Source organism: Mauremys mutica, chromosome 2, assembly GCF_020497125.1.
Source record: "Mauremys mutica isolate MM-2020 ecotype Southern chromosome 2, ASM2049712v1, whole genome shotgun sequence".
Taxonomy (NCBI): domain Eukaryota; kingdom Metazoa; phylum Chordata; order Testudines; family Geoemydidae; genus Mauremys; species Mauremys mutica.
This window is the reverse complement of record NC_059073.1, coordinates 4,514,190-4,526,818: the sequence shown is the minus strand read 5'-3', so window position 1 is coordinate 4,526,818 and position 12,629 is coordinate 4,514,190. Positions and strand designations below refer to the sequence as shown.

At 46.9% G+C, this 12,629-nt stretch overlaps 1 protein-coding gene across 2 annotated transcripts in view; it reads right to left on the bottom strand.

The window, feature by feature from the left end:
* Positions 1 to 9,310: 9,310 nt before the first annotated feature.
* Positions 9,311 to 12,629, bottom strand: part of LOC123364406 — a 73,748-nt gene continuing 70,429 nt past the window's right edge. For both annotated transcript variants that reach the window (XM_045006524.1, XM_045006525.1), the window contains exon 25: positions 9,311 to 10,937. In XM_045006524.1, coding sequence (XP_044862459.1) covers positions 10,795 to 10,937 — 143 coding nt within the window. In that variant the 3' untranslated portion in view covers positions 9,311 to 10,794. The remainder of the gene's footprint in view (positions 10,938 to 12,629) is intronic.

Genomic DNA, 12,629 nt, shown 5'->3' with positions numbered 1-12,629 from the left:
CCTGTGCTGACATGCTGGGCTTCTTTCCTGTACGCATCTGCTACCATTTGTGACAAATCGGCTAAAGCCCACATGGTGGAGATTGCCTTATGTAAGGGGTTGGCCCCTTCCTATGTCGCCCAGTTTAGATACTTGGCCACAGACAGCATCTGGAATGATGTCCCACTCCTCCATCAGTTTCAGTCCAATCGGTGTGATGAATTAAAGGACAAACTGACATGGGTAGATGCTCCTGCCAAGTTGGAGGCTTTTATGGACCCGTGTATCAGGACGGACACCAGGCTTCATGAATGACAAATGGAACGCAGGCAGACTGTCTACCTTCTGCACCTGCCCAAGCCTCAGACTCAAGGAAGCCTGGTTCCGGTCAAGCCCACACAGATCGATGTGGTGCATGTCTCCAGGCACGTGAGTGCGCCAGAGATGGGAAAACCTGTTTCTACTGTGAGCAAAAAACCAGTCTGCGGTAATTTGCGGAGAAACGCTCAATCTTTTTTTTTAAATAAAGGTTTTAATACCTAAATTTTAGCAAGGAATAGAAAGAGATTTGATGTCTATTAGAACAGGAGTTAAAGTTTAAGGTTTTTTACATGGTTTAAGCATGACTTGCTTTATTCTTTTAGTGGTAAAAAGAATGTCTGAATTCTGTTTGCATATAAATAATATTAAAGGCCTCCGAAGTCAAAGGGTGAGACGAGAGATTTTTCAGCTGCTCTGTGTAAGGAATTCAGCACAGGAGCCGAAGCAGGGAGAGATCGGAATTAAACTTGTTTAAAATAATAAAAAATGGAGCAGAGACAGTGACTGGTACGGTTAGGATCTACTTTGCTACGGCTAGCTTATAACTGGAGAGGTTTAATAGTTAAAGATAGTTTTAGGTGGTTACGACTAGCGATAACAAGGTGGTGGTCACAGGCAGTCAGAGAAATCCAAAATGCAGGTCTGGGAGTGATTCGGCCGACAGCACGCAGGGACGCTGAGGTGAAATGAAGGGAGAGGTCAATCAGGCAAGATGCGAGTCGTCAATCGGGTCAGTCAAATAAGGCACAAGTTTTCAGTCAGGTCTAGCTTTGACTGACAGATAGAAGGCGTAAACATGACTGGGGGGAATGCTTAGGATGGTAAAAATAACCAACCCCAATAGGCCAAAATCTGTCTATAAGGCAGAGAGCTACACTCTCGAGTCAGAGTGAGTGGAAGGTGCTGGTGTGTGCATAAGCAGTAGGAGAATGACGGATACACAAAAAAGAACTAAAATCACTTAAGGAGAGACAAGCAGTAACAACGGAGCAGTAGCAATGCTGCTAACAGTGACAGAGCAGCAGCAGCAGCTCTCTGCGGGAAAAGAAGATAGTAGAGAAAGTGAGCAAAATAACTCTCCAGTTTAAGAATAATTAAACGGTGTGAGTGTAAGTGTCTGGGATAATACAGCCGGATGTTTGTGTGTTTGTTATGATTTAGATGTTTAAGGATTTGCTGTCAGCATTGCATGTGTGACTGGTCATCACATATGGAATGTAACCACTTGAAGCAATTTAAAAACTGTATGAGATTGCAATTGTGAATACTTAAAGTCAGTTAGCACAGATCACATTATGCCTTGTTAAGAATCTCTATGGATTCTTTATCCTCTTAATAAACGTGTTGTATTAGGGAATGTTGTGTTAATAAAGAATATTCTTGTTTTCAAAGAATACTGCCTGAGTGTCAATCCTTTGAGCAGAAGCCTGTATCTGTGTCCTTCCAAGGATCAACAGAGCTAGTCTATCCTGGGGAGTCGTCCACAAGTCAGAGAGAAACCCCCTGGCAAATCCTCTCAAGTGGGCCCACCCCCTTTTACCTCCCAAAATAGACAAATTAATAGACTGAGTTATTGGGGCAGGCAGGTCATTGAGGGGTGACTAAAGTCTGATTGGGGGGGGGGGTTGGGGGGGTAACAGGGCTGGTTCCTGGAAAAGGATTCAAACAGGGAAGTGAACAAAACCAAATGTGTGGGATGGGATGGAGGAAAGAGAATGCCCTGCTGGTGTTAGGTGCTGGGCATGCCTGGAGGGAGAGCAGGCAGAAAAGGATCCCACCATGGTCCGAGAGATGGTTTTTAGATTATGATCCCACAACAGAACAGTCAAGAGCAAAATATCTGCTCCTGAAGAGCAAACCAGCAAGAGCACCTGGTTCCGAGTTGTGCTGACAAGAAGAAAACATTAAGAAATCTGATTTAAAAAGTCCTTCAAATTAGTGAAGGAAAAAGGGAGATGATGGAGTCCTGCACCCAGCTCCCCTCCGTGACACAGTAAGTCTTCAGTCCTCCCGATGCAGGACGACTTAGGAAGATGTAGGACAGGCAAAGGATGCACACTCTGTACCTCTCGCTCTGATGAAGGATGGACATACCTAGTATGACAGAGTAAGAACAACATGCTTGGGACCATTACTAGCATTTCTCCACTCCTCCCTTCCTCCACCTTTTAGCTTTTTCTTTGCTGATTTTAGTTCCTCTTGGATTCTGTAGTTAGGGTGAGGATTTTCCAGTGTGATTTTGGGAGGCTCAGCTCTCTTTCCTCCGGGGTGGGGAATGGGCTCTGCCAGCACAGCTAATAGATTGTGCTTTATTCACATTGTTCTGTCACCTTATTCTCAGCAACACCTAAAGTGTGTTTAATTGAAGATGTGTAGGAAGGAGCATGTGTGACCCTATGGCAACCTAGATGTTACAGTACTTCAAATAATAATTGACAGTCAATTTAACCTCAGACCAAAGTGATTAGCACCTCCACATAGAAACAAAATGACACACGCGCCTTAAGAACTGGGCAGGTAGGAAGGACACAATGACCAGGTTAGACCTAAACAAACAACCCTCCCACAGAGGTCACCCTGACAGCGAGAGGCCACCAGGATTGAGGCCTATGGTGCTAGGTACTGTGTAAGCCTGGAAGACAGAGGTGTTAAACGTAGGACTTGCCCATGGATCCCGCCTGCACTGATGGCTTGATGTGGCCCTAGAACTTTTAAAATGATGATCACAGACACGCCCCTCATGGTTGCCAGGTGAACATTCTAATTAAGAACTGAGAGGAACAGGAGGTGGCACCATCCTCCAGAGCTCGCAGATAACCTGGAACAATGAGCCAGATTCTGGTCCCTGCCCCAACCACTGTATGCCACTATGGCCCTCTGCCCTACAGTCACCCCTTTGCCCACTTCCTTTATTTCTTGTTCAGCTCTCCCTTGCGTAGCTTTCCTGGCCTCTAAGCTGTCTGGGGCAGAGTGGTCGCTCCCCATTCTGTAAGGCTCCCTGAGCTGGATTTGGTATAGTCCCATTTTAAGTATGGGAAGTTGACAGGCCAATAGTGTAAGGTGAGGGAAGTATGCCTACACCGGCCCTGGGGTGCTTCTGTGACTACCCAGCACCCCAAACCAATGGTTAGACACTTCCCAACTCAGTGGGATTGACCTGTGTTGATGCACCAGTTGCCTCCCCCTTCCTTTTGGCATTTTTTTCCTGGGTGCACCTGGCATCTTGCTTGGGTGACGCATGGCAGGAAGCATTGCCCAGCGTCACCGCCTCGCACTGGATCATTTCACTTTATCTTGATCTCTGCCACAGAACTGCTATCATGGGGGCAGTCAAATTACAGTACTGCCAAACCCACATGTTCAAAAACCATGAGTCAAGCTCACCAAAAATCATGAGATTGGGTTTAAAATTATGAGATTATGTAAAAATTATAGATTTGGGGGGTCTTTTAATTTTTCTGCTTTTTGAGCTTTTCGGGTGCACTGGGATCACATGTTGAAGCTTTCCCCACAGCCATGAGGGCTAAACACTTATTTTTTCTTTAAGAACAAAGGCTGAAGTCAGCTGGGCTTTAAGGAAAACAATTACCATAAGACGCAAAACAAAATCATGAGTTGGCAACAGTGAAATTAGCTTGAACGCAACTGATCTCTGCACCAAGAAGCAGCCTGCTTCAGAGGGAAACCAGCCCATACTCACCAACGGAATCAGTGCATGCGGCAGTCTGTTGAAGAGAAGGCAAGCTCTCATTGTGTCAATTGCAGCCATTGCATGAGTGTTCAGGCTTTGTCACAGGCAATCAGCCTTGGAGTGTGATGTCTGCCACCACAATTCTCTTGTCCTCTCTTCACACTGCATCTGCTGCAGGTTCTCTCCATGTCGCACGGCAATGAAGGGGAAGGGAATTGGAAGCCACACCATCCACGGTCAATGACAGGCATTCAGCTATCACAATGACGAGTTCCCACGATGTGGGAATATGTCTGTACAATGTATGACTCCTATGTGTCTGTGTCAAGCGGCAGAGTCCATTTTGAATATGCAGCCTTATGCCTTCTCTAGGGTCTATTTGCCTCCATGCTGGCTTGACATTCCAAAGGCTGGTAGCAAAACAGGAGGTAACTGACTCAAGTACCCAATCATTAGAAATCTATTCACCCTAGACAAAGGACTGGTCCCTATCCAGAAGAACCAGTTTCACAACAGGGAGGCAGCCTTGACAACAAAGGATCCTGTCTGTTTATATAGACCACAGCGGTGGTACTGCCTGACCTCACCTGTATATGGAGTGTGTGTACAGGAAAATGAAAGGCCTTGCACACAAGGTGGACTGCCCTCAGTTCCAGTAAGCTTATATGTAGTCTGGCCTCCCATGGAGTATAGGTAAGCACCCTATGCCAGGAGGGAGGCATCCATCAAAGTGGTGGCCCTGGGAGTGGGAGGGTTGAAGGGAACTCCCACCATGACCTTTTCAGGGTTCAACCACCAAGTCAGGGAAATGACAACTCTAGTGGGACTGACCACGCTGGAGTTGATATAGTCCTTGCTTGGTCAATAGCTGGGGTGGAGCCAAGCCTGAAAGCACTGCAGGTGGAGCCTGTGAAAGGAGTCATGCAGGTGCATGTGGCCAAACAGTGAGACTGTGGTTTGTGGTCTGTGCTTGATGTGTAAAATCAGGTTGCTCACGGCATGAAACCTTTCTGAGGTGAGGAACGCTCTTTATGGAAACCTAGTCCAACCATTCCTCTATAAAGTTTATTGACCTTGTGGGTAACAAGACTTTTTGTTTATACAAACTCCTAGGGCGGTTAAAAGTTGTATGAGAAACCCTGTCTCTGACCTGACCTCCTGATGAGGTCGGGCTGCCAGAAGCCAATCGGATATCACATGGGCTATCATATAGCCGTGGTGCCTCATATGGGCTACTACCACAGAGAAAACCTTTTCAATACTCTGGGTGCCATAGCCAGCCCAAAGGGGAGTGCTCAAAACTGGAAATGTTCCTGGCCTACCATAAAACGCAGGAACTTCCTGTGTGATGGGTGAATATCCACATGGAAATATGCGTCCTCCATGTTGAGCGCTACAAAACACATCCCTTCCTGACAGGAGGGGATTACAGATGCTAGCGTGATCATCCGGAACTTCAGCTTGTGAATAACGATGTTGAGTTGCTGAAGGTCCAGGGTGGGTCTCCACCCTCGGTCTTTTGTGGGGATTAGGAAACATGGGAAGTAGAACCCTCCCCTCTTCTGCAGTTACAAGAGGAGACATTCTCTACTGCCCCTCAGTGTAAAAGGGATTCTGCCTACCATCGAAGAATCACCTCATGAGAGGGGCAGCGGGGGAGTAAGGGGGTTTGTGAGGTGGCAAGGAAAGAAACTATGAAATATTCCTGGTGGATAATCTCCAGAACCTAAACTGTCCATTGTGATCTTGTTCCAGTTGTGGGTTAAAAGTGTAAGATGGCCCCCCAAAATGACAGGGCACAGATGGTTGCCAACAGTAGTGGTGCTTGGGTCTCGACCAATGTGTCCAAAGTGGCTCTTGACTGGTGGTGGATAGTGAGGAGACTGTGGTAGTAGAGGGGGCCAAGAAGTGAGGCCTCTGAATCCTCTGGCATTTGCGCAGAGGCTGGGTTGTGCACTGGTAATAAGATGCACCAGGAGGGGGTGGCCTTGATATATAGGACTGCGTCTGGTGTTTCCTCCTAGGGGCTGGGGTATAAGTCCCCAGAGAATGCAGCATCAATCTGGAGTCTTTTAGTGAGTGCAAGGACTCATCGGTTTTCTTGTTGAAGGGATTAGACTCGTCAAAAGGAAGGTCCTGGGTGGTGTTTTGGACCTTGCTTGGGAACCCTGCCGATTGTATCCAGGAATCCCCGTGACTAGACCAGTGGCTAAACTTCTGGAAGCCGGGCCCACCGCATGCAGTGCAGCCAGGAGGGCTACTTTTGCCACTAGCCTCCCCTCCTCTAAAAGAAACTGAAATGGAGCCCAGTCTTCTGTGGGAAGCTTGTCTGTGAAGTCCACAAGCCTGGAATAAGTATTAAAATCCTATTTCACTAGCAACACTTGTTAGTTAGCAACATGAAATTGCAAGCCTGTGGAGGAAACCACCTTCCTCCCTACATGATCCAGTCTTTAGAGCCTTTATCTGCCAGGCTGTCCTCACACTTTCATCAGCCATCTGTACCACTGGCAAGTTGGGGACAGGGTAGGAGAATAAGAATTCAGCCTCTTTGGCAGGAACAAAATACTGTCTCTCAGCCCTTTTCGGTATGGTGGCACAGGATGCTGGAGTGTGCCCTCCCACTCTAGCCGGTTCTAGTATGGCCTCATTGAGGGGTAGGGCTACCTTACTCAGCTCCTGAGGCTGCACCATGTCCAGGAGCTGGTGTTGAGGGTCCTAGACCTCACAAGAACAGCCACACTGGGTCAGACCAAAGGTCCATCTAGCCCCGTATCCTGTCTTCCACCAGTGGCCAATGCCAGGTGCCCCAGAGGGAATGAACAGAACAGGGAATCATCAAGTGACCCATCCCCTGTCACCCATTCTCCGCTTCTGGCAGACAGAGGCTCGGGACACCATCTCTGCCCATTCTGGCTAATAGCCATTGATGGACCTATCCTCTGTGAACTTATCTAGTTCTTTTTTGAACCCTGTTATAGTCTTGGCCTTCACAACATCCTCTGGCAAAGAGTTCCACAGGTTGACTGTGCATTGTGTGAAAAAATACTGCCTTTTGTTTGCTTTAAACCTGCTGCCTGTTCATTTCATTTGGTGATTCCTAGTCATTGTGTTATGAGGAGTAAATAACTTCCTAATTTACTTTCTCCACCCCAGTCATGATTTTATGACCTCTATCATATCCCCCCTTAGTCGTCTCTTTTCCAAGCTGAAAAGGCCCAGTCTTATTAATCTGTCCTCATAGGCAGCTGTGCCATACCCCATATCATTTTTGTTGCCCTTTTCTGAACCTTTTCCAATTCCACTATATTCCGCAGTATTCAAGATGTGGGTGTACCATGGATTTACAGAGAGACAATATAATGTTTTCCGTCTTATTATCTGTCCCTTTCATAATGATTCCCAACATTCTGTTAGCTTTTGTGACTGCTGCTGCACAGTGAGTGGATGTTTTCAGACAACTATTCACAGTGACTCTAAGATCTTTCTGGAGTGGTAACAGCTAATTTAGACCCCATCACTGTGTATGTAGAGTTGGGATGATGTTTTCCAATGTGCATTACTTTGCATTTATCAACATTGAATTTCATCTGCTATTTTGTTGCCCAGTCACCCAGTTTTGTGAGATCCCTTTGTAGCTCTTCACAGTTTGCCTGGGACTTAACTATCTTGAACAATTTTGTATCTTTTGCCAATTTTGCCACCTCACTGTTTACCCCCTTTAATGGTATCTATAGATCACTGGCAACTTGTTGCAATAGCTCCCCTCTGGTGTTATATAAGTCTCAGGACACCCTGGTGTTCGAGGTTCCCGTAGTTAAATCTTATGGATCTGGTTTATCTGCAGTGACCGGCTGGTCTTTAGATAGATGAAGCGATTCAGACAATCGGTCTGGACCTGCACTTGTAGATGGAACCAGTGAACATCTATCCTTATGCTTCAGTACCAAAGTGATCAACAGAACCAGCGGATCCTTCTTTCTATGTGTCTTGCACTCTGATCCAGGGGTCTTCAATGGAGTCAGTTCCTTAGGTTCCATATCTGACATCTCACCCAAGCTGGACAGACTCAGGGAGGAAATGCGTTTTTCATGGACAGTCCTCAATGAGGATCTGTCCTTACACCAGGAGAGTGCTCTCTACCATCAAGGGCAGCCCTGAAAGAAGAGATCTTAGGCTTAGATGTTGAGGGCTCTGCTCCAAGGAACGTACTTGGAGGCAGTGGTGAGCTGGAGCCGGTTCCCACAGGTTCCCAAGAACCGGTTGCTAAAATTAGACCGCCGTAGAGAACCGGTTGTTAAAGGGCCAGGGAGTGGGCAAAGAACTCCGGTCCGTGGGCCGGACCATCCTGTTGCTCCCAGGATTCCCAGCTGGGGAGGCTGAGGGTCCCCTGGCCCTTCCCCCGCTTCCCCCCAGCCGCAGCGTGGCCAGCCGCCGGCACCAGCTGGGCAGCTCAGCCGAGCTCTGGAGTCGTCCTGCTGCTTTGAGCTGCCGGCAAGGTAAGGGGGGAGGGGGCTGCAAGGTCTAGGGCTGCCGAGGGGGCAAGTGGGGCAATTTGCCCCAGGCCCTGCAGGGGCCCCCGGCCCCACGAGGATGTCTCATAGAATCTCAGGGTTGGAAGGGACCTCAGGACCCCCTGCCCCTCCCCCACTACCCCCCTTAAATCAGAACTTTTTATAGGGAACCGGTTGTTAAGATTTTGGCAGCTCATCACTGCTTGGAGGGGCACTTGTTTCAGTTAAGGCTGATTACAGGGGGGTCTTCCTGGCTGAAATCGGAGAGGGCTCTCACAGCCTTCTCCATCACGTGGCTCCAGAGGCGAAGCTCCCAGGCTTCTTGAGTTCTGAGTGACATGACATGACAAAGGTCTCAGAAAGCGAAGAGCTGGAGGGAGCAGGATACAAAGAGGTCATGGATGACAAATCTTTTCAGATAAAGAGTAGGTGTTCCAGAGACGGGGGGGGGGGGGGGGGAGAATGTGTGTAAGGTTAGAAATGGTGGCACAAGAGCAGCGGAAGTGGTCATGGGGAGATGGATATGGGAAGTGGAAAGGGGGTGAATGTAGGACTTGGATCTGTGCTGGTGGAAGGAAAGGGGAGATTATTATGGAGAAGGGAAGAGGAGCAGGTAGGACCGGTGAGAACTGTAGAAGGGTCAGGGTGCCAAGGATGGGAAAACGGAGTAGGGGGGAGGGGCAGGAGGAGGAGGGATGAAGAAGAAATGCGGTGATAGCCACTCTCAGTATGTAACATGTCCCCGCCTCCTCTACACACACACACACACACTAAAGTATAATCACCAATACTTGTATACTTTTTTGGAAGAATATCAAGTATTTTTATTTTATAAACACAAAAAGGCACAAATATAATGCATGATTCAAGCAATGCTAGAAAACACCATATTGGTGTAAGGCAAAAACAGTTTGTCAGCTGAAGTGATGCACTGAGAGACACTTTCAGTCAGGCTGGGTCCCTAACATCCTAGCAGTTTATCTGCTTTACTTCAAAGAGTCCTGCATTCAGTTAAAAACAAAACAAAAAAACCAATCCTGCTCAACAGCATAAATTCTTACAGCACTTGCAAATGTAGCAGCAAGCTGCACTACTAATCCTGCAGCGAGGCAGCATCGCAGGGAAAGGATGGAAACACAGTAAAAAGGAGAAACAAGACAGTGAAGGGTGGGGGCAATACTATTAAACAGATCGTTGTGCTCCACAGCTCTGTTCAGCAAAGACTCCATTATGAAACTAAGCAGAACTGGGAATATTTAGAGAAAGCAAAACTAAACAGTTAATCCATGAAGATTTAACTGTACTGCACAGATTCCTCTTCACCAAGGATTCTCGTCTTCATTTTGGACCTGCTCCAAAGACCACTGAAGTCAGTGCGAGTCTCTACCTGATTTCAGTGGGCTTTGGATCAAGCCCCACTTGCATCCACTGCCACTATAACACTGCAGGGCTTTATGATACAGGAAAGTATAATCCAACTCCAGACTCTCTCAGACACCATGTCCTTATGGGACACAAAACTCAGCAATTTCTCACACTTGACACACAATGTAACTCCAAGAACTCACTCTCACCAGATGGAAGGGTTTGGGTTACACCTCACCAGAAGGCCAGGGAGAGGTTTTAATGTAGATTAGCGTAATCCCCTAACAAAACACATTATCCTGGGACATCATCCATCCCCTCAATTTACAGGGAACAACAAGAAGTTGTTCTTTATTATTGCAGAAGTTTTCTGTTGATCAAATCACAATCTGTTTTCCTCTCCAAAAAATCAGTGGGTCGACGATCTATTGCTTTGGATTAATATGTAGGCTACAGTGTCTTAGCATTTGACTCTACGCATTTTGGATGAGTCTTTGCCGGTTACTCTAAGTTTTTCTTTACCAATATGGCTTTCACTGGCAAAGAGTTGTTGGCTACACTCTAGAGTCAAGTGTCTTAGCAAAGGGGGAGTCCCATATATATCATCTCTGCATGCAGCTGACTCACTTAATTTCTCTTTCAAGAAACAGCCAACTATTGTCCAAATGGATACTTCAGCTTTGCTGTTGTATGCAAACTCTTCCATTCTGAAAAGAGGCACTGATGCAGCAGGCTACTTCAGAGACAGTGCCCAGAATTCACTCAGTAAATCGTATTAAATTATCAGTGTAAGATTACTTGACAATCAGTTTCAGAAGTTTTTCAACGGGAAGGAGTCTATTTCTACAGCCTTTTGGTACTGATGATATATACACACAATATATGAACATATAAGTCAGGTAACAGTCTTTGTATTATAACAAACTAGTGTGGGCTCCATGAATCTTTTGCTGTGTGCGTGTTTCCACTGGTCTCCATTTTATCCACATCAGAACTGTTGTCTTCCTGGGCATTTGGACTTCGCCACTTTCCCCAAACACCCTCCTTGGCTCGGACATGGAGGACACCTTTATTGTATGCAAGAGGAGAACAAAATATTAGCTTGAGAGGCATCGGTCCTGCTTTGACACCACTGAATTCTGGAGCTCTTGTTTGGTGGTTCCCAACATTTTGCTGGAATCCCACTGGGGAAACACTAATGGCTGGGTGTGATCCTGTTCTGTCCCCCTTGCAACACACTTTAAAACAACACTGTCTTTCCCCTCTGTCCATTCAATCTTTCATCTGGTCTTTGTCCATCCCCTCCGCCATCTCCTCCGCCTTCTTTGTCTTGCTTCTTCCTTTGTGTACTTTTCTCTCTCTCTCTCTCTCTTTTTTGAAATTCTTATCTGGCAACACTCTCTCCTCTCCCTAGTCCACAAAAAAGGTGTCTGTACCTAAAGCTCCGTAGACACGAGCTGCTCCCAGCATTGGCTACAGCAGAGACCAGTGCACGAACAGGAACAGAATGCAGTTAACTTTCTGGGGCCAAGCAACTTTCCCTGCCTCCAGTTATTCTCTCTGCTGCCTGCCCCCTCAGCAAGTCTTAAGGTTCCCAAAAGGGTCCCACATCCCGGTACTCTAGTCATTTAACACTATCAATGCTACCTCTGAAACACATGCAGGAGCTACTGGTAGCTGAGGGGAAACAGGGTTAACATGTATGAGGGGCTGCTATAGAAATCTCCTGAACTTGAACAATCCTTCTGATAGCCATGTCATAATTAAGGCTGGCAACAGACTGCAAAGAGCCATACAAAACTCTTGCTTTCAGCTAGTAGATTGACTTCCCCTCAAGGTAAGCATTCCATTGCTTACAATGGCATACAGACCCTTAATGTAGCATACCCTAGTCCTATTACATGGGCATCTACTTAAAGTCCTCTTAACAACGACCTATTTAAAAAGAAAGATCACTTACCTTTACAGTAACTGAAGTTCCTCGAGATGTATGGTCCCTATTTGTATTCTATTGTGGTGCACATATGTTCTGTGCAACTGAGACTGGAAAATTCTTACTAGTAGCGTCCTTTGGTCCGCACCTGTGCCCTGTACCTCTTCGTGCTCCAATCTGAAGGCATTAGGAGAGGTGTGGACTGAATGCTTCTCCAATACCTTCTGAGAGTGGTTTGTGGTAGAGAAAAGATCTGACGCAGGAGAGGTGGGTGGGTAGTGGAATACACAGAGGAACCACATCTCAAAGAACTCAGGTCATTTACCGTACTGTTCTTTCTTCAAGTGATGGTTCCTATGTGTATTCCACTGTGGGTGACTCCCAAGCAGTATTCACCAAGGAGGAGGATGAGAGGACCTGTATTGCACCATTGACCATAGGACCACTGTACCGAAGAACGCAGCTGCAGAAGGCTTGCACCAGTGCATAATGTCTGCACAGAGCCTGATGTTGTCACTCTACAGATTTCCAGGAGGGAAAAACCCTGAAGAGATGGCCCTGAAGCAGTCTGGGCTCTGGTCAAGTGAGCCCTCACTCTGACAAGTCATCATCCCTGCAAGATCATAGCAGAGGCAGACAACCAGAAATCAATTTGGAAAGACTCTGAGAGGAGACTGCTTCTCCTTTCATCTGCTCAGCAAAAGAAAAAGACGGTTACTCACCGTAGTAACTGTTGTTCTTCGAGATGTGTTGCTCCTATCCATTCCAGTTAGGTGTGCGCGCCGCGCGTGCACGGCTCTTCGGAAGATTTTTACCCTAGCAACTC